Source organism: Sorex araneus, chromosome 4, assembly GCF_027595985.1.
Source record: "Sorex araneus isolate mSorAra2 chromosome 4, mSorAra2.pri, whole genome shotgun sequence".
NCBI lineage: Eukaryota > Metazoa > Chordata > Mammalia > Eulipotyphla > Soricidae > Sorex > Sorex araneus.
Genome location: NC_073305.1, coordinates 184,440,061 through 184,466,884, shown reverse-complemented (window position 1 = coordinate 184,466,884; position 26,824 = coordinate 184,440,061). Strand labels below are relative to the sequence as shown.

The following is a 26,824-nucleotide window of genomic DNA, read 5'->3' as shown; positions in this document are numbered from 1 at the left end:
CCCCCATGCCGGGTGTACCCCCATGCCGGCGTGCTCCCATTCGACAGCCTGGGCTTCGGGGTGACCTGAGAACTGGACCCACGCTCTTTCCCAATCAGTGACGGTAAGTGTCCAGGTGACTGGCACAGTTAGGGGCTCCCCGTCTGATGCTTAAAACTCAGGACACATCTGTCACCCACAAGTCCAGAGGCACTGTAACAAGAGCTCAATTCTGAGTGCTCACTGCTGGGCCTGGACCGCTCTGCAGCAGAAATCCCTACTGGGCCCTGGCCGTGGAGAGTACGGGCCAGCCCTTGCGCTGAGACGACCTGCGCCTGTCCCTCTCACACTACACACTGCAGCAGCACGAGCGACGTGTTCACTCACAAGAAAGTGAGCGAGGGGCCAAGAGAGAGTTCGGCGGGTGTGGTGCTTGCCTTGCACACAGCCCATCCAGGTTTACTCGCAGCCTCCAGGAGTGATCCCTGTGTGCAGAGCCAGGAATAACCACTGAGCATCACCAGGTGTTCCCTCCCCCCACACCCCCCCCCACACAGTCAAAAAAGAGGAACTGGTGGCAGGAGTGGGGAGGGGGTAGGCAGAGAGATAGCAGAGGGTTAAGACACTTGACCTGGGCTGGAGCGACCCGGGTTCAACTCCCAGCATCCCATATGGTCCCCTGAGCACCGCCAGGAGTAACTCCTGAGTGCAGAGCCAGGAGTAACCTCTGAGTATCGGTGGGTGTGACCCAAAACAAAACAAAAGAGAAGGTGGTGACGAGTGGGCATCTTCTGGTGAGACTGCTGAGGACCCCTATGTTTTTTTTTCTTTTTGGGTCACACCCAGCGATGCTCAGGGGTTACTCCTGGCTTTGCACTCAGGAATTACTCCTGGCGGTGATTGGGGGACCATATGGGATGCCGGGGATCGAACCCGGGTCGGCCGCGTGCAAGGCAAATGCCCTACCCGCTGTGCTATCACTCCGGCCCCCTGGAACCGTATGTTTTAACCAGAAAAAAGGAGTGGGCATGGGAGGCAGCCCCCTTCCCTACCCCCAGAGCAGTGCACACTCGGTACTCTGAATCCCGAGGACACAGAACCGGGTAAAAATGAGCAAGAAGCTGTTGGCACGGGCTCTGCGCCTGCCTCTCTGGGTGGTCACCGGGCACCCAGCCCCACGCCAGCGCTCCCACCCAGACCGGTCTCCTCCACCCCATCCAGCCGCACAGGGGAGCTGCAGGTGTCCACTGAGCCGGGGGCTGGACTCCCCAGACTGGCCCTGGATACGCTGTCCTGCTGGGCTGGATGCGTATTAAGGTGCCACCAGTGAACCCAAGGAGGGGTCGTGATGGTCCCAGACGCTGTCAGGAGCACTGCACTCCCCCACTTCCCCACCCGCCACCTGCTCCCCGGGGCAGGCCAGGCCTGGACACGGGTGTTCCAAGGCGCAGCAATCCCCCCCTCAACGCCCCAAGAGTCCGCACTGCGCCCCAACACCATCTGGGCTGAGGCGGCTGGGCATGCCCCAGCCTCTGAGCTTCCCCCGAAGGGCAGGGCTGGGCCCTATAGCACCTCCCCGGCCGCCTCTGCAGGTCCGAGACGGGACTGGGGACACTAAAAATAGCTCCAAGAAGCAAGTCACCGTGAGTAACATCCGCTGTCTTCAGCCTCTCATGAAGGAAGGGGGTGTGTCACACACACACACTGGAAGAGAAATGAAGGGTGTGTGTGACACACACTGGGCGGGAAGGTGTGTGTGTGTGTGTGTGTGTGTGTGTGTGCGTGTGTGTGTGTGTTTGATACACACTGGGCAGGAAGGTGTGTGTGTGCGTGTGTGATACGTACTTGGTGGGAAGGTGTATGTGTGTGCGTGCGCGTGTGTGACATGTACTGGGAGGGAAGGGTGTGTGTGTGCGTGACACGCACTGGGTGGGAAGGTGTATGTGTGTGTGTGTGTGTGTGTGTGCGTGTGCATGTGTGACACACTGGGAGGGAAAGGTTGTGTGTGTGACACACACTGGGAAAGGTTGTGTGTGTGACACACACTGGGAAAGGTTGTGTGTGAGACACACACTGGGAAAGGTTTTGTGTGTGTGTGTGTGTGTGTGTGTGTGTGTGTGTGACACGCACTGGGCGGGAAGGGTGTGCTGTGTGTGTGCCCGCGCTGCTCCCATCAGAAGCCCTTCCAGCAACTTATTCCTGTCCCTGGCGCAGACGCCACCCCGGGTCCCATCACAGCCTCATGGCCCCCCAGGCATGCAGACATAGGTGGCAGGCAGCAGGGACCGCAGTGCTGACTGCAGAGTGAGACACAGACTGCTGGTGGCCCAGAGGGACCCACGGGCTCAGAGGGGAAGCGGGAAGTAAGCGCGGATACCCTTGGGCAGAACGTGCCGAGGGACCCCATGGAGCGCGCCCGCCCCACCCCGGGCACCCGGACTCCAGCTGGGTGAGTCCAGCAGGGCTGGAGACAGACTCCCGTCAGGCTGAACTGGGACCTGAAGGAGCAAAGAGAAAACACTTAGTGTGCCAAACAGCAGCGTTACCCTCGCAACCACAAGGCCAGTGCCACCACCAGCATGTCCAGGAGGCATCAGGGACGAGTGACAATGCTCCATCAGGGACGAGTGCTCAGGCATCAGGAGGGTGAGTGACAATGCTCCGGAGATTCAGAGTCCCCGGAGACAGGCCGAAGCCAGACCAACTCTCCAGGTGGAGGGAACCTCGACCAACATATTCTCCCCCAAAGTTCCAATGGGCAACTCACAGAAAAAGTAAAATCACCATCATAGTGAAAACAAGGCTTTAAGCCAGATTCCACACAGCGATGAAACGGACAATAAATAAATGTAGAATACGCTTAAGGAGATTTTTAAAAAGACGTAAGGGGCTGGAACATAGCACAGCGGGTAGGGTGTTTGCTCTGCACGTGGCCGACCCAGGTTCGATTCCCCGCATCCCCTATGGTCCCCTGAGCACCATCAGGAATAATTCCTGAGTGCAGAGCCAGGAGTAACCTCTGTGCATCTCTGGGGTTAAAAAAAAAAAGACATTAAAAACATAAAACCAAATAAAGCACAAAAGAGCACTAGGCTTGACTAAAGAAAAAGAATGAATGATAGGGCAAAAGAGGTCAGTCTTAGCTGGAGCGACAGCACAGCGGGGAGGGCTCTTGCCTCGCATGGCGCAGGTTCAACTGCCAGCACCACCCCTCCCCTCCCCTCCCCACCCCCCTGCCCCCTCACCCCCCGCCAGCACTGCCAGGGGGATCCCTGAGCACAGGGTCAGGAGAGACTCAGAGCACAGAAGAAAAGGAAACAAATATCGGATGCAGCACAAAGAAAACAGGAGAGTTACAAAGGTAGGTGCCCACTGGTTCCGGAGCCGGTAAAGAATTCCCAAGAGAACGGAGAAGAGGCAACATTTGTGACATGCTTAAATAGGGGGGTTTCTGGAACTTCAAGGGGCAATTCAGTGGCCATCAGCCACTCAGAGCTATTTCAATGAAAATCGCAAACACGGTTCCTTAGCTGCAGACCAAGAACCGGCTCTGGGAAGCGGCTACCGCCCACCGCTGGGCCTCCCCCACAGCACAGAAAGTTCTGCTGGACTCCTGGAAACACCATCCCGAGCCGAGCCCAGTGCGTCCCGCAGGGGAACTCGGGTGAACCCCTGAGACCCCAGGACATGGACAAGGAGCAGGCAGGCCATCCGCAGCAGGGAGGGCGACCTCCTGAGCAGCACGGGGCACGCTGGGAGAAAACCAGCGTGAAGGCTGCCCACCCACAGAAGTCCATAGCCAGAAACACACCTACTGAGGTGGACAGAATCTCACTTGAGAGTCGCCAGTGACAGACCTTCTCCAAGGGAAATGAATGTTCCCAGAAAGGACTGAAATGCACGAAGCTTTGCAACTGAAATCTCTGGGCTTTCTCGGAGTCGGGATGGGCTACCTCCCCCCACTTCCCAATACTCCTGGGAGCACTGGCATCATCCCCCACGAACCAACTCCAGTGCCACCCTGTAAGCTGTACTACCAGCTTTGCTTCAGAGACCCATAAATATATATCGAAAGAGATCAAAAGCTGCAGTTAATCTTGAACCCGCGCATGGCTGAACAGACCGGGTTGATCAGAGGGGCAGGTTAGCCTGGGGGCCGCCCAAGCAGATCCCCTGGCAGCTGCTTGCTCCCACAATCCAAAATCACCACCATACCCCTGGCCTGACTCTACCATCTCAGGACATGTCTCAAGACATAATCTGCTGAAAATTTGGGTATGTGGGTTTGTGACTGAGATCTCCAGGCCTTCTCAGGGTCCAGATGGGCTACCACCCCCCACCTCCCTGTACTTCCAGAAGCCTCAACAGTCATATCCACACCCCAAAACGGCCACCCAATTGAAAAGCTACTCCAGCCTTACTGTCCCCATAAAAATACCGAATGCCCTGAACAAACACCATGACCTTTTAGCACCTGTATTGCAAACCATAATGCATAAAAGGAAAAGGAGAGGGAGCAAGAAGGAAAGTGGGAGGTAGATTGGTGGGGGATGGTGGTGGGGAAACGGGGAACATTGGTGCTGGAAAATGTACACTGGTGGAGGGATGGGTGCTGGATCACTGAATGACTGAAACCCAATTATGAACAGCTTTGTGATGGTCTATTTCACAGATCTTCAATTAAAAAAATTTTACAAAGAAGTAATGTGGAGTTCATGTCCAATTCAATCAGCTTAATCAATGGCTGAATAAACAGCAGTACTCCTACATTAAAAAAATAATAAAGGGGCTGGAGTGATAGTACAGCAGGTAGGGAGTTTGCCTTGCACACAGCCGACCCAGGTTCGAGTCCCAGCATCCCATATGGTCCCCTGAGCACCACCAGGAGTAATTCCTGAGTGCATGAGCCAGGAGTAACCCCTATGCATTGCCGGGTGTGACCCAAAAAGCAAAAAATAAATAAATAATAAAATGTACGAAGCAATAATAATCAAAGACATGGTCAAATTTGATTAAATATATTGGGGCTGGTGTGACAGCACAGCAGGTAGGGCGTTTGCCTTGCATGCGGCCGATCTGGGTTCGATTCCCAGCATCCCATATGGTCCCTTGAGCACTGAAGGAGGAATTCCTGAGTGCATGAGCCAGGAGTAACCCCTGTGCATCGCCGGGTATGACCAAAAAAGAAAAAAAATTGATTTAATATAAAATATTAGATATTTAAAAAACGAAAATCAGTGAAGATAAGGTAAACTTAACCACACGGGACAGTACTAGGGGAGGTGGCTAGAGTTGAGGTTTTAAGTTCGTTCCGTAATTTGGGAGGGCAATGACAGAGTGATTCTGGACTTCAGCTTAGAAATACTAACGTACACGTACATGACAATCACTGAGAAAAGACAGATACAGACGGAGCTTTCAGAGAGTCGAGCAAAGGGGCTGGGGCTGGAGCAACAGTATTGCAGGGAACACGCTGGCCAACCTGGGTTCGACCCCCGGCATCCCATCTGGGCCCCCGAGCACCTCCAGGAGAGATTCCTGAGTGCAGAGCCAGGAGGAACCTCTGAGTTACTCCAGCGTGGCCCCCAAACAAAACAAAAGCAAACAAAACAACGGAGGGGGGGAAAGATGGAGCAGGAAGGGGAAGAGAGCCCCCAGTCAGTCCCTAAGGTGGGAGCTGGAAACCAGGCAGCAGGTGACAGCACCTGGCCACACCAGGCAGATCAAACGGTCAAATTCAACTTTCACCTGTACACAGTGCTTGCCCGGAGGAAGCTAGTGAAACCACGTCAGACAAGGCCGTCGCTGAAGACACACACACGGGGGATCATTTCACAAGGATGGAGCTTAATTCACCCGGACAGCACACTGATTCTAAGCTTCCGAGTGATTTTTAATCATTTTTTTTTTCGGGGAAGGCAGTTCCTGGCAGTTCTGGGGGACTACTCTCGGCACAGTGCTGAGACCCAGGGCCCCGCACACACAGCAGAAGCTCCAGCTCTTTGAGTCCTCTCCCCTGGCCAAGACATGTTTCTCGAACCCGCCATTTCCACACCTCCATCAGCGAGAAAGAGTTCAGGGCACTGGGTCAGCACACCCATGGCCAGATCCACAGCGCAAGGTCTAGCAGGGCAGGCATCGCCCTCTCTGGGCCTGGCTGGAGCATCTGAAAACTGACCGCGCTAGGCGCTGGTCAGCCCAAGGAAATTTCATGTAGAATATCTGTTTGTTGCGGGCCACACCCAGCCGGGCTCAGGGCTTTCTCCTGGCTCTGGGCGTGGAGACCCCTTCCAGAGGGGACTGCGGGGGCCTGGGTGATGCTGGGGTTGAAACCGGGCGGCTGCAGGCAAGGCCAGTGCCCTCCCAGCTGTACTATCTCTCCAGCCTCCAGTAGGTTAGGGTCAGATTTCCCTGGTTCCAATGAAGCCAGAAATCATTACAAAATATGAAGGGGGCGGGGGCGGTGTGGCTCAGTGGCAGAATCTCTGCCTTGCTTCAACAGTGCCCTGGATTAATCACAGATAATCACAGTGTATCTCCCCACCATGGCCCCGTTTCCTCCCCCCCCCCCCCGCCCCATCGAGAGAAAAGCTCTGTATTTACGGGAATCAACATGTTTCTACCACTCCTTTGAAAAGTGTCAGAAGCAGGGAGTGTGTTATAAGGTCTTTAAAATGGGTCAGGGGCCTCGTTTCTCCAGGAACCCTCAGCAAGGCTGGATTCTTCAGGAGAAAGCACTGCAAATCCACGGCAAGTCCCTGCCCGACCACGCGGCTTTCTCCCAGCCTGTGTACTTCTCAGAAAATATTTACTTTAAGTCCACAAGGAAAAGAACAACAGTTTATAGTCGGAGATAAGAGTCGCTAATCTCACTGGACTATCTTTTTGTTCTTCCAACCCAGAGGGAGGCACAGGCTCGAAAACCCAGCATTCTTTCCTGTAATAAAGCTTACGGAGCCTGTCCTGGCTGCTGACCCTCACGCAGTGTGGCCGCCAGTGGCACCCGGGACAGCCTCGCATCAGAGGCGCGGGGGGGCGGGGCAGGAGAAGGCGAGGGGCTCTGGAGACTTGGCCCAGGGGAGACCAGGGAGAGCATTCCAGAAGCCAGGAATGCCCCGTGTGTGAGGAGTTGGGTGTGGGCAGGCGCGTCATGTAAAACTGGGATGTGATTTTCAGACGGTCGATGTAAAAATGGCACAGCAGAAAAGTTGGCAAAATGTTTGTGCTTTTTAATCTGTCCTAAGATGCTTTTAGAAGCACTACTACTGCTGCTGTAAAGCGAAACGGAATGATCAACATTTTCCACACTGCCTTAAAGCAACTTGAATCTCTTATTTTGGGCACATCGTAGTGAATGTTTATCTACCTTCCCCCTAGGAAGTATCTTGCACACACGGCCCCCAGCATCTCCCTCCACCAAGGCTCCAAAGAGTCTTCCCACCCCCTGGGAAAGATCAATTCTAAGGATCCACTGGTTAAAATCTTTAAGGACCTTGAGAAAGATCTTTTACTTACTTTTTCTGGTGTGTTTGCTTTGGGGCCACACCCAGCAATGCTCCTGGCTCTGTGCTCAGGAATCACTCCAGGCTCAGAGGACCATAGGGGATGCCGGACCAAACCCAGGTCAGCCGCATGCAAAGCAAGTGCCCCACCTGCTGTGCTATCTCTCTGGCCCTCGAAAGATATTCTTATGCCTCAGTAGAGGTCTCTGATCAGGAGTGCGCATGTGGGCTCAACTGTTTTTACTCATGTTTATCATGGAACAGTCCATCAATTCTTTCATTTCTGAACTATTTTGAATGTTCCACACCTACTGAATTAAGCCATGCATGAGAACACACACCCACACACACAATATCGCACATGCATATGTAAGTGTGAAACTTTACAGAGTAGAGCTGAAAAGAAAAAAAATATATGGTTAAAAATAAACCATCAGGGGCACCTAGAATCTTATTACAATGACTCCTAGAAGTGACTATGTGAGCACAAAAGGACTCAAAGTCATGTTAACTTTGACATGGAAACCACAACCCTGCATATATGATGGATGGGCTTCCATTAACTATTTTTTTTTCATGTCCCTTTTGAAATATATGGAGAGAAAGGAAGGAGTTTCTTTTCCAAGACTTGATCCTTTAATTAACATTAAATTTATGCCCAAGTTCACCGTGTGACTGTAAAATATAACCTTCCGAGGTTGCTAATAGAAGCCAAGACAATGCAGCTGTGGCCCGGGGAGCACAGGGCTCAGAGGGAGTCTGCACTTACAGCTGAATTCAGCAGTCTCCGGAGTAATTATTAGCAGCAAGGAACCGATGATTCTTGTAAAATATGCAGTTACTGATTAACTTTCTTGAGCAGTGCAGGCCCGGCCCATTAAAGAAAGGCTTTTCTTCTCAAAGGAACTAGCAGTTCCTACTGTGAACTACCAGTGGAATTTTTGGCTTTGGGGGGGCGCTTGGTTTTTTGAAAAGGGAATTGGTAGAAAACGGTTAAGCCACCTTCTGGGCCGTGCACAGGGAGGCACTCTGCTAAGGAGCCAGCCCCGTGGGCGCTTCTCGGCTCTGACGGCACCAAACGTTGCAGTCACGTTTCACCCATTACGTTCTCCCCAGCCCAGACGTGAACCTTTCAGCAGCTGATCCAGGCAGGAAGGAGCCTGATGGGGAAACTGGGCAGAGGACTTTGACGCAATGCTCCCGGAGCTAGGGGACTGGAAATTTAGGAAGGTCCTTCTTTAACAAGAGCTTTTTTGGGGGCCAAAGAGATGGTACCATGGGTAAGGCCCTGGCCACTCACAGATCTGACCTGGATCTGTGTTCACCTGCGCCCCTGCCAGGAGTGATCCCTGAGCACGGAGCCAGGAGTCAGCCCTGAGCACTGCCAGGTGTGGCCTGAAAACAAAGAGTATTTTCATTCTTGAATAGACTGAAGAACTGGGGCCGGGGCAATAGTACAGTGGGGAGGGCACCTGCCTTGCACACAGCTGACTGAGGTTCAATCCCTGGCATCCCGTAGGGTCCCCTGAGCACCACCACGAGTAATTCCTGAGAGCAGAGCCAGGAGTAACTCCAGGTGTGACTCCAAAAGCAAAGTAATAATAATAATAAGAAGAAAGAAATAAAATATCGCAGAACCAGGGAAGCGTGGACAAACACAGAGACTGCTGCCACCACTCTCTGTCACATACAATTTTCATCAAGGGGCGGAGAGCCACTTAAAAGGCCAGCGTAGAGTAGCCAGGAGCACCACACAGACACTGACCACAAGCAGCTTTTAAGGTTGCAGGATGCATGCAGCACAGGGCCTGTGATTAGTGATTTCTGGCATGTTTGGCAATGGACCACAAAGTCAAATTCCTCAGAGACCCTGGGCTTGACCTTTGCTGCAGAAAGATCCACGCCAGGGCCAAGCAATAGCACAGTGTTTTGTCTTGCACGCTGCAGACCCAGGTTCAATCCCCTGGCACCCCCCACTGGCCCCCTGAGCACTGCCAGGAGTTAGCCCAGAGTACTGCCGGGTGTGTCCCCCACCGGAAAAAGGAAAGGGGGGGGAAAAACCAGGGTGCTGGGGAGAGTGCAAGCAGGTAGGGCCTGCCTTGCAGGTTTAACTGTCTGCATCCCATAGGGTCCCCCGAGCACCGCCAGGACCAGTTCCTGCGTGCCAGGACTAACCCCTGAGCACCGCTGGGTGTGCAAAATCAAAACAAAAAATAATACTAAAATGTACAAAAATAAGAGACCTCCATGGAAAAGGTAGCTAGTTACATCCACCGGCCACCGAGACCTCAGCAGGGGCATTATTTCGTCCCGGCAGGCGATACGTTCCCTGGGGAGGGAGGGGCGCCTCTCCCGAGTAAATCAGGGCCAGAGAGGGGCAGCACCGTCAGTGCTGGCCGTGCGCGCAGCTGCTCGGGGTCGGATGCTCTGGCCCCGCCAGGTGTGACCCTCCAAAACACACACGCACACAGTTTCTTGAAGATAACGAACACCTGCACACGGGGCACGGCACGGAGCCTCCTGACTCTGTCCGAGGGGCGTCCCCCGGTGGTCCCCTACAGCCACGCGAGCCTCAGGGGTCCCGGCACCCACAGAGAACTCGGGGCTTCCAAGCCCCCATCGCGGCTGCCCGGGGGGCGCAGACCCCAGGCCCTAGCCAGGGCGGGTCCCCGCTCCGCGGGACGCCGGGGTGGGGCGCGGGCCGGCCCGGCTCCGGGTCCGGGTCCAGGACCCGGCCCGAGTCCAAGTCCAGTCCCGCCACGTCCTCCGGGGCCGGGGCCTGCGTGCGGGGCCGGCGCACGCTTCCCACGGGGGCCGGACGCGAGCGGGCACCCCCGTAACGGGCGAAAAGGTGGCCCCCAGCCGGGGGTCCGGGGGGTCCGGGGGTGCTCGGCGGCGTCCCGCAGCGGCCAGGACGGAAAGCGCAGCGTCCTCTCCTTGGGGGGGGTCGACCCCCACTGCAATAATACTCGGTACGAATCACACCGCCCCCTCCGATCATAACGCCCCCTCCGATAATAATAACGCCCCCTCCGATAATAATGCCGTACCCCCCAACAGTGCCCCCCTCCCATCCCAGTGCCGCCCCCGCCTCCAGCAGTAATCAATAGAGGCGGCGGGGCCAGGTCCACCCCTCCCGGGCCCCCCTCCCCCGCGGAAGGCCTGGCCGCGGGGGTGGCCGCGGGGTGGCCGCGGGTCGGGCGGGCGGGGGCGGCGGGCTGACCCCCTGCCCCCGGCCGCGGCGCCACTCGGCGGCCTGCGCGCGCCCCTCACCTTGGTGGCCATGGCCGGCGGCTGGACGCGCGGCCCCGCGCGCGGAGTCGGCCCGGCTGGACTCGCTGGGCCCGGCGCGGCCCCTTCGGCCCGGTCTCGGCCCGGTCTCGGCCCGGTCTCGGCCCTCTCGGTCCTGTCGGCCCCCCTCGGTCCCCCTCGTCCCCCGGCGGCCCGGTCTCGGCCCTCCCGGCCCGCTGCGGCCGCTCCCCGCGGTCCGGCCCCGCGCTGGGCTGCGAGTGGCCGCCGCGCGCTGCTGCAGTTCCTGAAACTCGGCGGCGGCCCCCGCCCCTGCCCGGCCGCCCAGGGACCGCGGCTGGCGGCGGCCGGCGGAAGCGCGCCCCGGCCCGGCCCGCCCGGCCCGGCCCGCCCCCGGCCCGCCCGGCCCGCGCCCTTTGTTCCGCCCGCCCGCGCGCGGCGCCCGGCCCGCCAACCCCGGGGGGCGCCCCGGAGGGGGTGGCGCGACGCCCCCCGGCCCGCGGGCCGCCCGGCCGGGCCCGCGCCGCGGAGAGGCCGCTTTAAGGACACACACAGCCCGGCGCTCCGGCTCCCGGGCCCTGGGCCCGGCCGGCCCCGTCGCCCCGAAAGGGAGCAAACTGTAAAGCAAGAAAGAGAAAAAACAAATTAATCAATCAATCAATCCCTCGGCGTCCCCGAGGCCTGGGAGAGACACAACAGGTGACCCCAGTGGGAGCGGGAGCGTCTGAAAGGGGCCACTTTAAAAACAAAACAAAACAAAACAAAACTGTTTTTCCCTACCGGGTTGGAAACATGAATTTTATGACTTCAGGAGGGTTCTCGGATTTTCATGCAAGCATAAATAAGCCACGTGTTCGGGAGAGCAAGCTGCCGCTTCCTTTCCCCTCCCCCCGGAGATTATTGGGTTAATTAATACATGGTGGTGGAGTAATTTGTTGTCCGCTGACGTCATAGCCTGCCAATGTTGAAGCATCCTTCCTGGTTATGGTTTTCATAAATCAGTGAATCAGTGGGTTGAACTGTAGCGTTGGAACACTGTATATGTGAAACTCTGTCATTGAGTTGTTATAGATTGTAAATCACCGTGCTGGAAATGGTGCTTTTTATTTATTTATTTTTTTTAATGAGTCACCATGAGATACAGTTGTTACAGACTTACAAACTTTGGTGATTGCATTTCAGTCAATGATCTAATACCCAACCCTCCACCAGTGCCCATTTCTCTACCACCAGTGTTCCCAGCGTCCCTCCTGTCACCCCCATCCCATCCCCCCCAAGTGGCGAGCACATTCCCTTTTACTCTCTCTCTCCCTTTGGGTGTTTTGGTTTGTAGTACAGGTTCTAAGCGGCCGTCATGTTTGGTCCATAGTCTACTTCCAGCACACACCTCCCATGAAATGATGCTTTTTAAATGAATGAGTCAGGGGGCCGGAGCGATAGCACAGCTGGTAAGGCGTTTGCCTTGCACTCAGCCGACCCAGGTTCAATCCCTGGCATCCCATATGGTCCCCCAAGCACCGCCAGGAGTAATTCCTGAGTGCAAAGCCAGGAGTAACCCCTGAGCATCGCTGGGTGTGACCCAAAAAGCAAAAAATAAATAAATAAATAAATAAATAAATAAATAAATAAATGAGTCAGTGTCAGCCACTTAGTCGATTGTGTCTCCAAATCCTAGTGGGTTTTCTTTCCTGTCCTGATTTACCTGTTCACCGTAACCCTCCTTTTCCTCCTTCACCCCACGCCCCTCTTTTATTCCTTCATCCTCAGTTCCCATCTACACAGCAGAATCCCAGAGGCGGCAGAGGCATTGCTCCGCCAAAAGACCCCTCTAGAGCTCCGGCCTCCCCTACCCCTTGACTCTGGTAACCCCCCTGGTTTTCACCAAGAAAAAAAGCTTTTATTGGGCTTTGCTTTGTTTGTATCCCACCTGAAGTGAAGCCGTCTGGTAATTGTTTTTCACTTCCTGACTCAGTCCTCTGCACACCATCACCTCTGTTCCATCCCTTTCCCCTCCCAAACAGCACAACTGCATCTCTTTGAATGCAGAGCAGTCTCCCTTTGAGTCTGTGAGTACCACAGCTGCTTTCTCCAGTCCTCTGGGGGTGGGCCTGAGGTTGATCCCAGGTTTGGCACTGTGAATAGTGTGGCAGAGGGGTCCAGATGGCCCTGTGAATGAGCCTTTTAAGATTCCTCAGATAAGGCCCAGGGGTGGGATTGGTTACTCACTCGCCAGTCTTTGGAAGACAGCGCTTCCCTGATCAATCAACCCAGCACATACTACGTATATCTTATTTAGGTAACGGCCATAATAGTGTTAACATCTGTGGCCTTGATGTTTGAGGTCACTGCACCTTCACCACCACTCAAATTCCCAAGACCTTCCCCCACTGTCCTTGTGTCACTTTCGGTCTGTGTCCTCCCTGTGTCCTCCCGTGCCACTCTCCCACCCTCCCCCCAACACAAACTCACACACACTCACACACACACTCACACACACACACACACACACACACACACACACACAAAGTCTCCTCCTCACCCTTGCTGAGACTGGCAATCTCAGTCCTGCAATCAAAGGCCAAGGGTTGATGTTCATCTGATTCTGTCTTCTTCTTGTTTTGTGTCTCTTCATGCTACAGAGGAATGAGATCATCTGGTATTCGTTCTCCCTCTGACCTATTTTACTGAACGCAGTGCCCTCCAGTTCCACGCACATTACAGCAGACGGCATGATTTCATTCTTTCTCACAACTGCAATATCCCGTTGTGTATATATATGCATCACTCCTTTTTCCATCCATCTGTCACTGGACATTTGGGTTGTTTCTCTTTCCTGGCTATTCTGCTTAGCACAGCAACAGACACAGGTATGCATAGGTATAGTTTCAAATTAATGTTTTTGCATTTGGGGGTAGGCGCCGTCGCCAGGTCACATGGGGACTCCAGCAGCCGTACTTGTTTTCCGTAAAGCTGAGCCAGACGGCATTTCCATCAGCTGGGAACGGGGCTTCCTTTTCCCCACAACCCTGCCCAGACTGCTTGTTTGCAGTCTTTTTGCTGTGTGCCATTCTCACTGGTATGATATGATATGCCTACTGGCCATCTATCTTCTTTTTTTGAATCACTATGAGCTACAATTGCAAATTTTTCATTTGAGTTTCAGTCATACAATGATTGAACACCCATTCCTCCACCAGTGCACATTTTCCACCACCAATGTCCCCAGTATCCACCTCCCCAGCCCCCACCGTCCCACCCCTCTCCCTGCCTCTATGGCCCACAATTTCCCTCTTTCTCTCTACTTATGAGTATTATGGTTTGCAATACAAATAATAAGAGGACATCATGTTTGGTCCTTTATCTACTTTCAGCACACATCTCCCATCCCGACCGATCCCTCCAATCATCCTTGACTTAGTGATCCCTTCTCTACCCCAGCTGCCTTCTCCCCCAGCTCATGAGGCAGGCTGCCAACCATGGAGCAATATTCCTGGCTCTTGTCTCTACTGTCCTTGGGTGTTAGTCCCATATTATGATATTTTATATTCCACAAAGGAGTGCAGTCGTGTTCGTCTCTCTCTTTTGACTCATTTCACTTAGCATGATACTCTCTATGGCCATCTATCTTATGTATACTTGTTTGTTTAATTTTGTTTTGGGGCCAAACACAGTGCTCAGAGTTTATTCCTGACTCTGTGCTCAGGGATTACTCCTAGCAGTGCTCTGTGAACCATATCTGGAGCCAGGGATAAAACCTGGGTCAGCAGCATGCAAGGCAAGTGCCTTACCCTATACTGTCTCTCCGGCTCCATTTGCTTTCATTTTACTATCAGCGATATGTAGGTTAAAAAGTGAACTATCACTACACTTCAATATTAACATTGAAGTTAATATCAAATGTGAGTTATTTCAAAAATATTCTCTTTGGTCTCTCCAGAGAGTCGACTAGTTACATACATCAGTGGAGTTCCATTCCCCATTTAAAATGGACATAGTGCCTCAGAACTTCCTGTGAATCTTTGTGTTTGCTGAATTCATGGCCAAAGCCAGAGCCATCTAAACATTTGTGAACACTATTGTTCTGAGTGAGAGGAAGGTTGAGGTCAACACTCACTTACTGCTCCCTGGGTATATAAGAGACTTCGAGTGCCTTCACCTCCTCTAGCCCCTGTAGGAAACGGCAGACACTCGCTACTATCCTGTTTGCAGACATGAGGAAATCAAGGTTTCTTTCCACAGCCAGGCTGACCTGGTGATTGATAGCAAAATGGAAAATGGCTATAACCTTGGACTTAGCATCTCGACTTTCAGGAATGTATTTTGCTGGCACATTCACACGAGTGCAATGCAATGTGTGCATGCATTGTAAGATGGTACTGAGACCATCTTACAAATCCAAGACCAAGTAGCCTGTTAAAAAAAAAGAAAGAAAAAAGGTACTATCTGGACCAGAAAGACAATACAGAGGGCAGGGCATTTGCCTTGCTTGTGGATGACCTGGGTTCTATCTCTGGCAATCCTTATGTTCCCTAAAGTCTTCCAGAAGTGATCTCTGAGCACAGAACCAGGAGTAAGCCCTGAGTACTGCCAGGTGTTGCCCCAAAACAAGCAAACCAAATGGTATTATCTTCAGTTATTAGTAAAGGCGAAAAGAAGATGAACAATGTAATTTGTTTCTGGAAAAATAAGAACATCTCTATATGTTTAGAAAATCCCTGAGATTCACCAGATGCTATTATCAGATTTATTAAAATCTTCATGTATTATTTATATGTACTATAGGGTTTGTTCTTTTTTTTTTTTTTTTGGTTTTGGGGTCACACCCAGTGGTGCTCAGTACTTACTCCTAACTCTGCACTCTGAGATCACTCTTGGTGGGGCTTGGGGTCTATATGGGGTCCCTGGGATTGACCTCAGGTCAGCCATGTGCAAGGCAAGTGCCCTACCCGCTGTTCTAATGCTCCAGCCTCTTGTTATTATTTTTCATGCTGGAGTTTAAATCCAGGGCCTCACACATGCAAGGCAAGTGCTTTCCTGCTGAGTGACGCCCTGGCCTCGTCTTAACTATCTTGTAAATGAGTTTATATCTTACTAACTAACTGAAGATCTTGACCGAGAGCACCTGGATGCAGGTGAAGAATCTGGGTTTGAGCGTGGGTCACCCTCTAAGTGATGGGCTGGCTGGATCCCTGGGAGCTGGAAAGCTGGCAGCTCCGCTCGGCAGTTCAGCCAGGCTTGGATAGGGAGGTACAAAGTCAGGAACGCCCCTTCACCTATGCCTTGGCACACCTTCAGGGCCAAGTTCTAGGTCACCGGGACGCTGGCACCAAGAAAGCCAGCAGGGCAGAGAGGCCAAACCCCTCCAGCTGAGAAGCCTCTACAGTCCTGGTTTCATTTTCAGAAGGAACCATCCCGAGGGGCCACCAGACTCAGGATGACCAACACAAATCAGTAAATGTATTGATTTTCACTCCTTTATTTTTGAAACATGCCCGGCTGTGCCTAGGGGCCACTCCTGGTGGTGCTCAAGAGATTATATGCGGTGTGGGGATTTAAATTGGGTCGACGCCATCTTTCAGGGCCCATTGGACAGAGGTATGAGTTTGCAGGGAGGGGGCCCACGGGAAATCTCAGGACGGGGTGGGGCCTGGCGGTACCGGCGCTGTTCCCCACCCAGACGTGACCCTGAGTGGCCGTCCACAAATGGCTCCTCCACTCCTGAACGGCCATGATCCCAGAGGCACACAAACCAATTTCAGAGCCCAGCGGCTTCTGGCAGAAATCACTCTGGACTTAATTACTAAAATACCAGAAATCCAAAATCATATGCTCTTCATTACCAGCAATAGAAAACAAATTATCTAATGATGCCTTTTCAGCAGGTCTGATTGTTGGGGGGAAATTCCAAATAATAATAGGGGGTTCAAACATTGGATGTAATCAAAGTAAAGAGAGAGTAAAGTGAAAATCATCCGCCACACAGGCAGGGTGAGGGGTGGGATGGGGGGTTTACTGAGGTTCTTGGTGGTGGAACATGTGCACTGGTGAAGGGATGGGTGTTTGATCATTGTATGACTTAAATCCGAAAGCTTTGTAACTGTTCTCACGATGATGCAATTAAAAAAAAAAAGGGTTGAGCCACATACAAGGCAAGTAAATACTGTAGCCCTTGCACCTTTCTGCCTTTCTCCCGGCCACTCCCCAGTGCCCAGGGCCAGCCTCGGGAAACTCTATGCAATGCCAGGCTGAACTCGTTTGCCTTGAGCAGGGTTAGTGCCTGAGCCCCTGTTCTAGCTCTGGCCCAGCCTACCGTGGTTGAAATAAAGTGAAATGAAATCGCTCCCATAAAGAGCCCTAACACAGCTTTCTAGCTTTTCCACAGTCGGTCACAATGGACATGCAGTCGGGGTGCTGCCCTGCAGGCTTCCCTGTCTCCTAATGCCCTGTGCTCTGTTTCCTCAGAGAGGACCAGGCCGGCTGGGCTGTGCTGTGCTTAGCTGGACCCCACGTTTGTTTGGGGGCTCTGTCGACGCCCTCTTTAGTTTCTCAGTGGTCCTCAATAAGGGACTTACATTTTGGTCTCACTTCCCTGCAGGGCCATCGCCAAGGCCTGAAATCTCCCTCTGGCCATTGACCGTTAGCCAGGCCATCTCCAGCAGCGCCTCCCGTTTCCTGGGTGTTCCTCCAGCTGAGCTCCCCGCAGTGTCACAGTGGAAATCCTCAGGAAGTTTCCCCTGCTGATGGAAATCCCCAGTGCTCCTCCACTCACCTTTGCAAACGGCACTACTTGCATTCATTAGGGCGACCACTGGCTTGCCTCTGCCATCAGACCAGCAGGTAAGGAGGGGGCTCTGCGCCCAGGTCTCATTCCCGCTCCCCGAGTCATACCAGGCACAAGGGAAGCTCCTGCTAATTCTTTTGTTTTTTAATTTTATTTTTATAAAGTTGTTCATAATAATTCATTCTGTCACTGTCACTGTCATCCCGTTGCTCATCGATTTGTTCGAGGGGGCACCAGTAACGTCTCTCATTGAGAGACTTATTGTTACTGTTTTTGGAATATTCAATATGCCACGGGTAGCTTTCCAGGCTCTGCCGTGCGGGCGCGATACTCTTGGTAGCTTGCCGGGCTCTCCGAGAGGGGCGGAGGAATCGAACCTGGGTTGGCCGAGTGAAAGGCGAATGTCCTACCGCTGTGCTATTGCTTCAGCCCAATATTTCATTACATTTAATATTCAAACACCAGTCCCACCACCATTGCACCTTCCCACCACCATATTTCAAATGCTTCCACCCCAAATCCCAAAATGTGCCCCCCAAGCAGAAACGAAACCATTAATCTTGCATTGCTTATTATGAATAATCCACTGAAAATGGCCCAATAAAGTTTCCTTAGTCGAAAGTGTGTGAAGATTGTTGTATTTCATCCTGGAGCCCTTAAGCCCTTGTATAAGAGATATAAGAGATTATGGACATGTTTGTTAAACCCATCAAATGTTGTGTGCTACTTTTGGTATGTCAGTGTGTAGAGTATGAGAGGTGTTCCAGGAATTCTAAAATCTAGATTATAGGGCAGATTCACCCATGGGTGAGGCCTATAGAGCTCTCTTCCGGGAGTTTTATTTCTGAGTCTCTGGGTCATGGCCACTGATGAGATTATATGGTGCCATGGGGCAGTTTGTGGCTGTGGCTGCCAAGCCACTGGCAAATTTGGGAGATGGAGGGAGGAGGCCCAGCCCTGCTCTGAGCAGCTCGGAGATTTCAGTCATGGGTCCTGCATACCTGGGCTTTTCTGCAGATTCCCCTGAGGGTGAGGCTCGCCTAAGCCTGTGGAGAGCGTCTGTGAGCATGGCAGTGGTTGGGTGCTGGAGGTTTCCGGCTGCTGGGGCTCTGCGGGGGTGGGGAGGGAAGCACAACCCGCCCCCTTCCGAGTTGCCCTGGTGAAGGCGGCCTGGGGCGGGTTAGGATGTTCTGTCACTCCTGCTAATTCTTTGTGATAGAATCAGGAATGCGTCAGGGCTGTTGTAACCGGTCAACAAATGAAGTCTGCTTTCTGCTCCAGCTCTCGTTATCCCACGGGATGCAAAACACAGCACCTGGTTTGTCGGCCCGCTTCCTTCTTCAATGATATTGGGTTTTTGAAAATATTCCTCAGACTGAACACAATGGCCTCTCAACACCTTTATTGCAAACCACAACACCTAATCAGAGAGAGAGAACAAAAGGGAATACCCTGCCATATTGGCAGTGTGGGGCGGGGGGAGACGGGACTGGGGAGGGGGGGAGGGATGCTGGGTTTACTGGTGGTGGAGAGTGGGCACTGGTGAAGGGATGGGTTCTCGAACTTTGTATGGGGGAAACATGAGCACAAAAATGTATAAATCTGTAACTGTACCCTCACGGTGACTCACTAATTAAAAATAAACTATTAATTTTTTTAAAAAAAGAAAAGAAAATATTCCTCAGAAGTGGCCTGGCTCTAAGAGAATATTTTACATAGTCTTGTCGATCTTGACATGGTGACATGTCTGAGAATAAAACCACTCGATGCCGCACTGTTGGCTGCACTGCGGCACCTCATACATTGTTCAGAGGCCGCAAGTGAGCCCTGGACTATGCTGGTCCCGGCCAGCCAAGTGCCCGCTTCTGGGGGACTTTTGCATTCTTGGACGGACTTTGTCCTGCATGACAGGCCCAAGGACATGGGCTGAGGAAGTGCTGACAGCCCCATTTTCCGGGGCAGGAAGGAAACCGGAGTCGTTGAGTGACTCACCCCAGCGTGCAGGAAGTTAGAGCGGAGATGGGAGCCCCATTCCTCAAGCAGTTTGACAGGTCAAGACAGTGACTGGTGACTCAGGACAAGGCCCTTGGGCCATGCGCTGGGCCGCCTGTCCACCCGGGGAGTCGGAGCCTGCCCCTTCCACCCCCAAGGCCAGCAGCTGGGAACAGGCTCCTCAGCCAGGGATGGGCTTCACCTGAGACACCGCTGGGCCGAGCCTGTGCTCTCTGCTCCCCAGGGGTGACTCGTTCACACACTGTCCCCTTCCTGGCCCAGGTGTCCTCACAGGATGCGCCTCACCTGGGCCGTCTCACTCGGGCCGCCGTGAGCCCGGCCTTCACAGCCGTTTCCTCTGTTCCTGCGGGTTCTGCTGCCTCCGTTGGTGACATCACCACTGATGAGTTGAGAACCGTGATTTGCACGTCAGACCCACGAGGACAAAGAGGGAGGCAGCGCGGATCCGTTTAGACCTTGTGTCCTGGGGCTGGAGGGAAAGTACAGGGACTCGGGTGTTCGCCTTTCGAACAACCTCCCTGGGCCTGACTGCCCGCACTGAGCCTACCGGGGGCGAGCCCTGAGCACAGCTGGGTGGGGCCCCAGCTCCCCAAACGAATAAGCTTTGGGCCAGAAACTTTGAACCGGAGAGATAGTACAAGGATTCAAAGGCGCTTGCCTTGCGTGCAGCTGGTCCGTACCTGCAGTAGGAAGGCCCTTGCCTGGCACACAGCTGGTCCCTGCTTGATACCTGGGTCTCCCAGTGCTGCCAGGAGTGACCCCTGAGCACTGAGCTAGGAGGAAGCACTGAGCATCACCAGTTGTGGCCCCTCCCCACAAGTACAAACAAAACAGACTTTCTGTGGGGATTCTGGGGCCTGGAGCCGGAGAGGGAACGGTCTCTGGGTCCGTGCAGGAGCCGCGGTTAGGTGCTCAGTCTCCACGGTGACCTGTTCATCTCCATCGTATGACTCAGAAGCGCTGAGCCCCGAATGCATTCTTTCACACGGAAACGGCAGTTGGAAAAATCCCATTTTTAAAAGCTGAAAGTTTCTTCCTTACAGCTGGCGGTCCTGCAAAATGCAGATTTGGCTGCACCCCCCCCCCCCCGCCGCACCCCCAACCTGCCCGGCTGTTTCCTCCCTTCCTCCCTGAAGCACAGACATCTCTGCTGTTGGACCCGGATGCAGTGATTTACCGACCACGTGACCTTCGGTCCACGGTTTCTCTTGTCCTCCCTTGCCTGCTGGGAAACTGGGGGTAGTAACAGGACCTGCCTCCTGGTGCACTGAGGGTGTCCACGGGGCGAGGGGGTGCTGTGCACGGGACTGGGGACGCACTCAGGACATGGGAGCTGCCAGTCTCCTTATTTCTTTTCTTTTTAAAATAAATTAATTTTTTTATTGAGTCACCATGAGATACAGTTACAAGCTTTCATGTTTGAGTTTCAGTCATAAAATGATCAAATACCCATCTCTCCACCAGTGCACAATCTCCACCATCAATGTCCCCAGTATACCCCCCCTTTCCCACCCTCCCCCTGCCTCCATGGCAGACAATTTACCCCATACTCTCTCTCTACTTTTGTGCATGATGGTTTGCAATACAGATATCGTGAGGTTATCATGTTTGGTCCTTTATCTACTTTCAGCACACATCTCCCATCCTGACTGATTCCTCCAACCATCATTGACTTCGTGATCCCTTCTCTATCCCAGCTGCCTTCTCCTCCAGCTCATGAGACAGGTTTCCAGCTATGGAGCAATATTCCTGGCCCTTGTGTCTACTGTCCTTGGGTGTCAGTCTCATATTGTGTTATTTTATATACCACAGATGAGTGCAGTCCTTCTATGTCTGTCCCTCTCTTTCTGACTCATTTCACTTAGCATGATACTCTCCATGTCCATCCACTTATAAGCAAATTTCATGACTTTGTCTCTCTTAATAGCTGCATAGTATTCCATTGTGTGGATGTACCAGAGTGTCTTTAACCAGTCGTGTGTTCTTGGGCACTCAGGGTGTTTCCAGATTTTGGCTATTGTGAACAGTGCTGTAATCGCCATACATTCTCCTTGTTTCTTCCTGGGCCCCAGTCAGATGCTGTTTAAGCTGCAGTAATTCAGTCCTGCCAAGTGCAGGGTCAGCTACTGTGAAGTCAACGTGAAATTAGGAAACTGACTGTAAGTGCGGGTGGAAGAGAAGAGACACCGTCACCCACAACCCTTGCTGGACAATGCAGGGCAGAGAACCGGCCCCAGGGGGGCCCACCCAGGCCACGTCTCCTGCCAGCCTTTGATGAGTGCATGAAAGGGAAGTGGGGGGGGGGTGGGAGGGGTCTTGGAAATGAGCCACGGGAATGAGTGCCACAGTCGCCCTCTACCCACAACCAGCACATTCAGCTTTCACGGCCGGCCAGCGCTGGCATGGGTGTGGCAGAGGAAACCATCATTCCCTTTGGCCCTCCAGTCTGCAGAGGTGGGGGCAGGGGGCAAGCGGCCCCCACGGCACAGACACACGCAGTGCAGGAGCGCCAGGATGTGTAAGAAGGAGAATGCAGCAGGGGGCAGGGCCAGGGAGCGGGAGCGGTGATTCTAGAAGGCTCCCTGGCTGTTAGGCCAGCCAATGCCACAGGTGAAAGCCGACTTCGGTTCCCCTTTGTTTGGGTGGGCTCGCTAATGGGTTGGTTTCATCGTTTTCACCAACACATTCCTCTCCCCCCTCCGGCTGCCACGATTCAGTGGCTCCGTGCACCTTGGGCTCAGGACTTGGCCAGGATCCGGGAAGTCAGGGAGGGAGGCACGGCAGGACTGAGCCGAGGCTGGGCCAGGCTACAGTGGGCACCGTGCCCGCCTGTCCGACGGGGGTGGCCCCCGGTCTCAGGAGGAGGGCGGCACGGAAGTCAGAGGGAAGGGCTGAGCAGTCTGGGGACGCCTCCAGCCTCCAGGGTCTCTGATGCCCTCTAAAACCGTCCCCTAGGGTTTTCTCCCGTTTCCTGATCTGTCGTGGACAGGTTGGGGGTGAGTCCGGAGAAACGTGTTCAGTCAGAGAAAGGGGCAGAGAGTGATGGGGCCGGGGGGCAGCACTTGGGCCATGAAGGACATTTGGCTTGTCCGCGTGCCGTGGCTGCAGCCACAGAGAGAAACTTCCACTTCAAAGCCAGGTTCACGTGCAGGTCATTTGTTCTTGTCACCGCCGTTTACCCTGCAAATTACAGCCTGTGTCCCTCCGTCCCTGGCAGTCCTGTCGAGCCAGGCCTTGGATCAGGAAGGGCCACCTGTGTGCCCTTGGTGGGTGACAGCACAGCTGTCCGTGGCTGGACTCTCCTCCCTGCTGCCACACTGTGTGTGAGTTCGCCCAGGTCCTGGTTCTCTCCCGGGCACCGAGACTGCCCGAAGGTCTATTTGCAAGATGCTGGCTTTGATGACAGTGGAGAAAAACAGATTTCACAAATGGGTGGTTTTGTAAGCTACGGGCAAATGCATTCCTGTCTCTAAAGTAAACATCTCCCAAGTTCAGTTTCTAAGAGAGATATTTAACATTTAAAAAAAAATTTATTCATTTTAGAGGCTGGAGCAATAGCAAAGGGGATAGGGCGTTTGCCTTGCACACGGCCGACCCGGGTTTGATTCCCAGCATCCCATATGATCCCCCAAGCACCGCCAGGAGTGATTCCTGAGTGCAGAGCCAGGAGTAGCCCCTGTGCATCGCCGGGTGTGACCCAAAAAACTCCCCCCAAATTTATTCATTTTAAAATTGTGTTTTATTTCTTTAAAGTAGTTCACAACATTTGATTGCATTTGACATTCAAATACCACTCCCACCCCCATTACACCTTCCCATCACCACTTTCTGGATGTTTCCAGCTCACACCCCAACCCCTGCCCTAAGGCAGAACCGAAATAATTTATTTTGTGTTATTTGCTATGAGTAAACCACTGAAAATGCTCCAAAAATGTTCTCTTAGGGGAAAGTGTGTGAAGATTGTTGAATTTCTCTCAGGAGCCATTAAGCCCTTCTATAAGAGATTACTAACATGTGTTAGATTGAGCCTTGTGTGCTTATATCTATGTCTGTATCTGTAAAAATATATTTCCTTCTGGGGTTGGAGCAATAGCTCAGCAGGTAGGGCGTTTGCCTTGCACTCGGCCGACCCGGGTTCGATTCCCAGCATCCCATATGGTCCCCTGAGCACCGCCAGGAGTGATTCCTGAGTGCAGAGCCAGGAGTGACCCCTGTGCATTGCCAGGTGTGACCCAAAAAGCAAAAAAATAAATAAATAAAAATATATATTTCCTTCTAAGATCGGGTGCCTCCTACTTTAAACCCCCTCAGATGTGGGGTGCTGCTCTTGGAGTCTGGGTGTGTGAGGTCTGAGACCGTGCGGTCCAGGAATAGGTTCACTCGTGGGTGAGCCTCAGCCCGAGTGTGGGGAGTGGCCGTGAGCCTGGTGCCAGTTGAGTTCTGGAGGTTTTCGGCTGTCAGGCTGGGTCCCTCGGGGCAGGGAGGGGCCTTACCCGCCCTCCTCTGGGGTGCCCCAGATAAAACAGCACGGCTGGGGTCCAGTGGCACGGAAAGAGGGATATTTTAAGGTGGAAACCTCTATGTTACGCATCTATGACCAGTGCTTATCGGTGCCAGTGATACCCGGGAATGTTTTTCCACTGAGATTTGGCTTAGAAGGAGCCAGAAGCATAATATTAACGGGAAGTTTAGGGAAATGTGTCCCTCTGTATTGAGTATAATTGAAGAAACAGACGTATATAGAAGGAACAATGATATACATTTTTTTCTATATATTAGTCCCCAATTGTTTCACAAAACTTCATCAAAATGGGAACGTAGCTAGATTTTGTTTCCCCGTGTTTCTGCCGTGGATGGGAGCAGCTGCTACTGCCACTGAGTTTAATTGTTACCAGCAGTTACGGACCTGGACTCACACTCGCTTGTTATTGTGGCTCACAGACGTGTAACCAGTTTTCTAATTTGCCGTCCCCAGGTGATTATGGCTAATTTAGAATTTTCAGGGCGCACCTGAGTTTCTCCCCGGGGCATAGCGTTCTTCTCCTCCTCGCCTTCCTCAGTGTTCTCTTTCTTTGTCTCATTCCGGGCTTCGGCTAGGCCCCTCTGCGATGTTTCTGTTTCCTTTTTACCTTGTTGTTGAGGGGGTGACACTTGGCAATCTTGTGTGTCCCAGAGTGGCACGAGGTAGGTCCCTCCTGGAGGTACGCAGGAAGCCAGGCAGTGGTGGGAATGGAACCCTTGCCTCTCACATGCAAAGCACCTTGGCTGAGCCCTCGGCGGGCTCCTCAGCCTGGCAGATTTTTTTTCCCCCGCTTCCTCATAAGCCTTTCAGTAGCACTGTAGCACTGTCGCACTGTCATTCCCTTGTTCATTGATTTGTTCAAGTGGGCACCAGTAACGTCTCCATTGTGAGATGTGTTGTTACTGTTCTTGGCATATCGAATACGCCACGGGTAGCTTTCCAGGCTCTGCCATGCGGGCGGGATACTCTCGGTAGCTTGCTGGGCTCTCGGAGAGGGACGGGGAATCAAACCCAGGTTGGCTGCGTGCAAGGCAAATGCCCTTCCCGCTACGCTTTCGCTCCAGCCCAAGCCTTTCAGTAAAGTCAGAAAGCGTCAAAACGCAAATTTCTTTTTAAGTGAATAAAGGCATAAAAGCTCACAATTATTATTTTCTTTTTGGCCACACCTGGCCATGCTCAGTCAGGGATTGCTCCTGCCTCTGCACGCCTGGCAGTGCTCGGGGGGACTGTGATGCTGGGATTGAACCCAGAGCCGGCTGCTTGCAAGACAAATGCCCATTTCAAATGAGGAACCCGTTTTCCTCGTAGAAAAAGATTCCTAACTGGATTTTTAAAAGATGGGAGACACACGTGGCTCCCCGGGGCAGCCGGCTCTAGCGGCCACCTGGGGTGTCCATATTCGCAGAGCAGAGAGCCACCTCAAGTTGCCCATCACGGGCCAGAGGCTGTACCCAAGGCCATGTGGGGACACACTAGGCCTCTGAAACAACTGGGCTCTTCTGGGGGCAAGTTTGGGCCCAGTTAGCTGGCGCTTGTTTTATTCACAAGGTGTCTACTGAGAGCCTTCAGGATGCAAAGAGCAGTGACAGGTAAGCCCGAAGCCATGGAAGAGAAGCCGTGTTCTCCTGCAATTGTTTTTAGAAGGGGGGCCCGGGGTCATGCTTAGGTGACTCGGGGACTGGCTCCACCCACTCTGCCAATCCAGCCGGTAGTCACTGCAAGCCCCCGAGGATGTGACTTGGCTCAGGCCCAGCTCCAGGGCCTCCATGGCTGTCCCTGTGGTTCTGAGGGTCCAACCCACACGCCTGGCAGGTGTCTGAACCTCTGTGCAATCTCCTGGTTCCTAGAATGAAAACTGTCACCAGGAGAAGAAGCCACTGGCCCTGCCACTACCCTCAGGCCTCTGGCCGGATCCACTGGCCGTCACTCTGCTTGCACGATGACGACGATGCCTCTTCTTCTTGGGGTGCAGGATTCCCTGTGGAGCCCTGAGGAGGAGACCATGCCTGCCCTCAGAGAACCTGGGGGTCAGAGCTAGGAGAACCAGAACACTGGGAGAGGCAGACGATGTGAGGAGAGTCTGTCAACCCCCGTGGCCACGCCTCAGACCCCACTGCACCCCGGACGAGGGAGTCGGCCTCAGATATTTCAAACATCTCCCGCTGGAATCTGAGAAGTAGAAACGAACATAGCAGGTCCTTTTGAAAATGCGTCTTATGGGGGTGGGGTGGTGGTTAGGAGTTCTTGGTCCCCCGAATGAAGCAAGCCTGATAAATTCAGTAGATTAAATGAACTGATTTTGTAACCATTGACTTTGGTAGAAATCAGATATCTACACTGAGAGGGGCCCAGCTCACATACACCAGAACCCAAGTTCTTGGGTCAGCGGGCGCTGTTCCCACACCCTGCTACCTGATGCGCGTGGCTTCCGGCAACATCCAAATGTAGGAACTTTGGTTCAAAAATAAGTAAGAATTTCAAAAGAATAGAATTAGGTCATTATCTTACAGCACATGCATATATTTACGTGAAGGCTTAAAGACTTAGATGGAGAGATTGGAGGAGAGCACGGTGGCAGGGCACCTGCCTGACACACATCTGGCCCAGGTTTGATCCTCTGCATCCATAGGGTCCCATATTTCATTTTGTTGACCGTTTTCTTTGCTGTACAGAGTCTTTTAGTTTGATGGAGTCACACTTATTTTTGTTTTTGTTTTGTTTCCTGTACTTTGGTACCATATCTGGGAGTGATTCCTGGTAGGAGTGATTCCTGAGCAT

General features: G+C 53.1%; 1 protein-coding gene across 3 annotated transcripts in view; it reads right to left on the bottom strand.

The window, feature by feature from the left end:
* SNX9 (sorting nexin 9) overlaps positions 1–11,097 on the bottom strand; it is a 71,874-nt gene extending 60,777 nt beyond the window's left edge. Inside the window, exon 1 of one of the 3 annotated variants that reach the window (XM_055135390.1) lies at positions 10,755–11,097. In XM_055135390.1, the coding sequence (XP_054991365.1) occupies positions 10,755–10,766 (12 nt within the window). In that variant the 5' untranslated portion in view covers positions 10,767–11,097. The remainder of the gene's footprint in view (positions 1–10,754) is intronic. The other 2 variants (XM_055135392.1, XM_055135391.1) reach the window with 2 other exon arrangements.
* Positions 11,098–26,824: the final 15,727 nt, after the last annotated feature.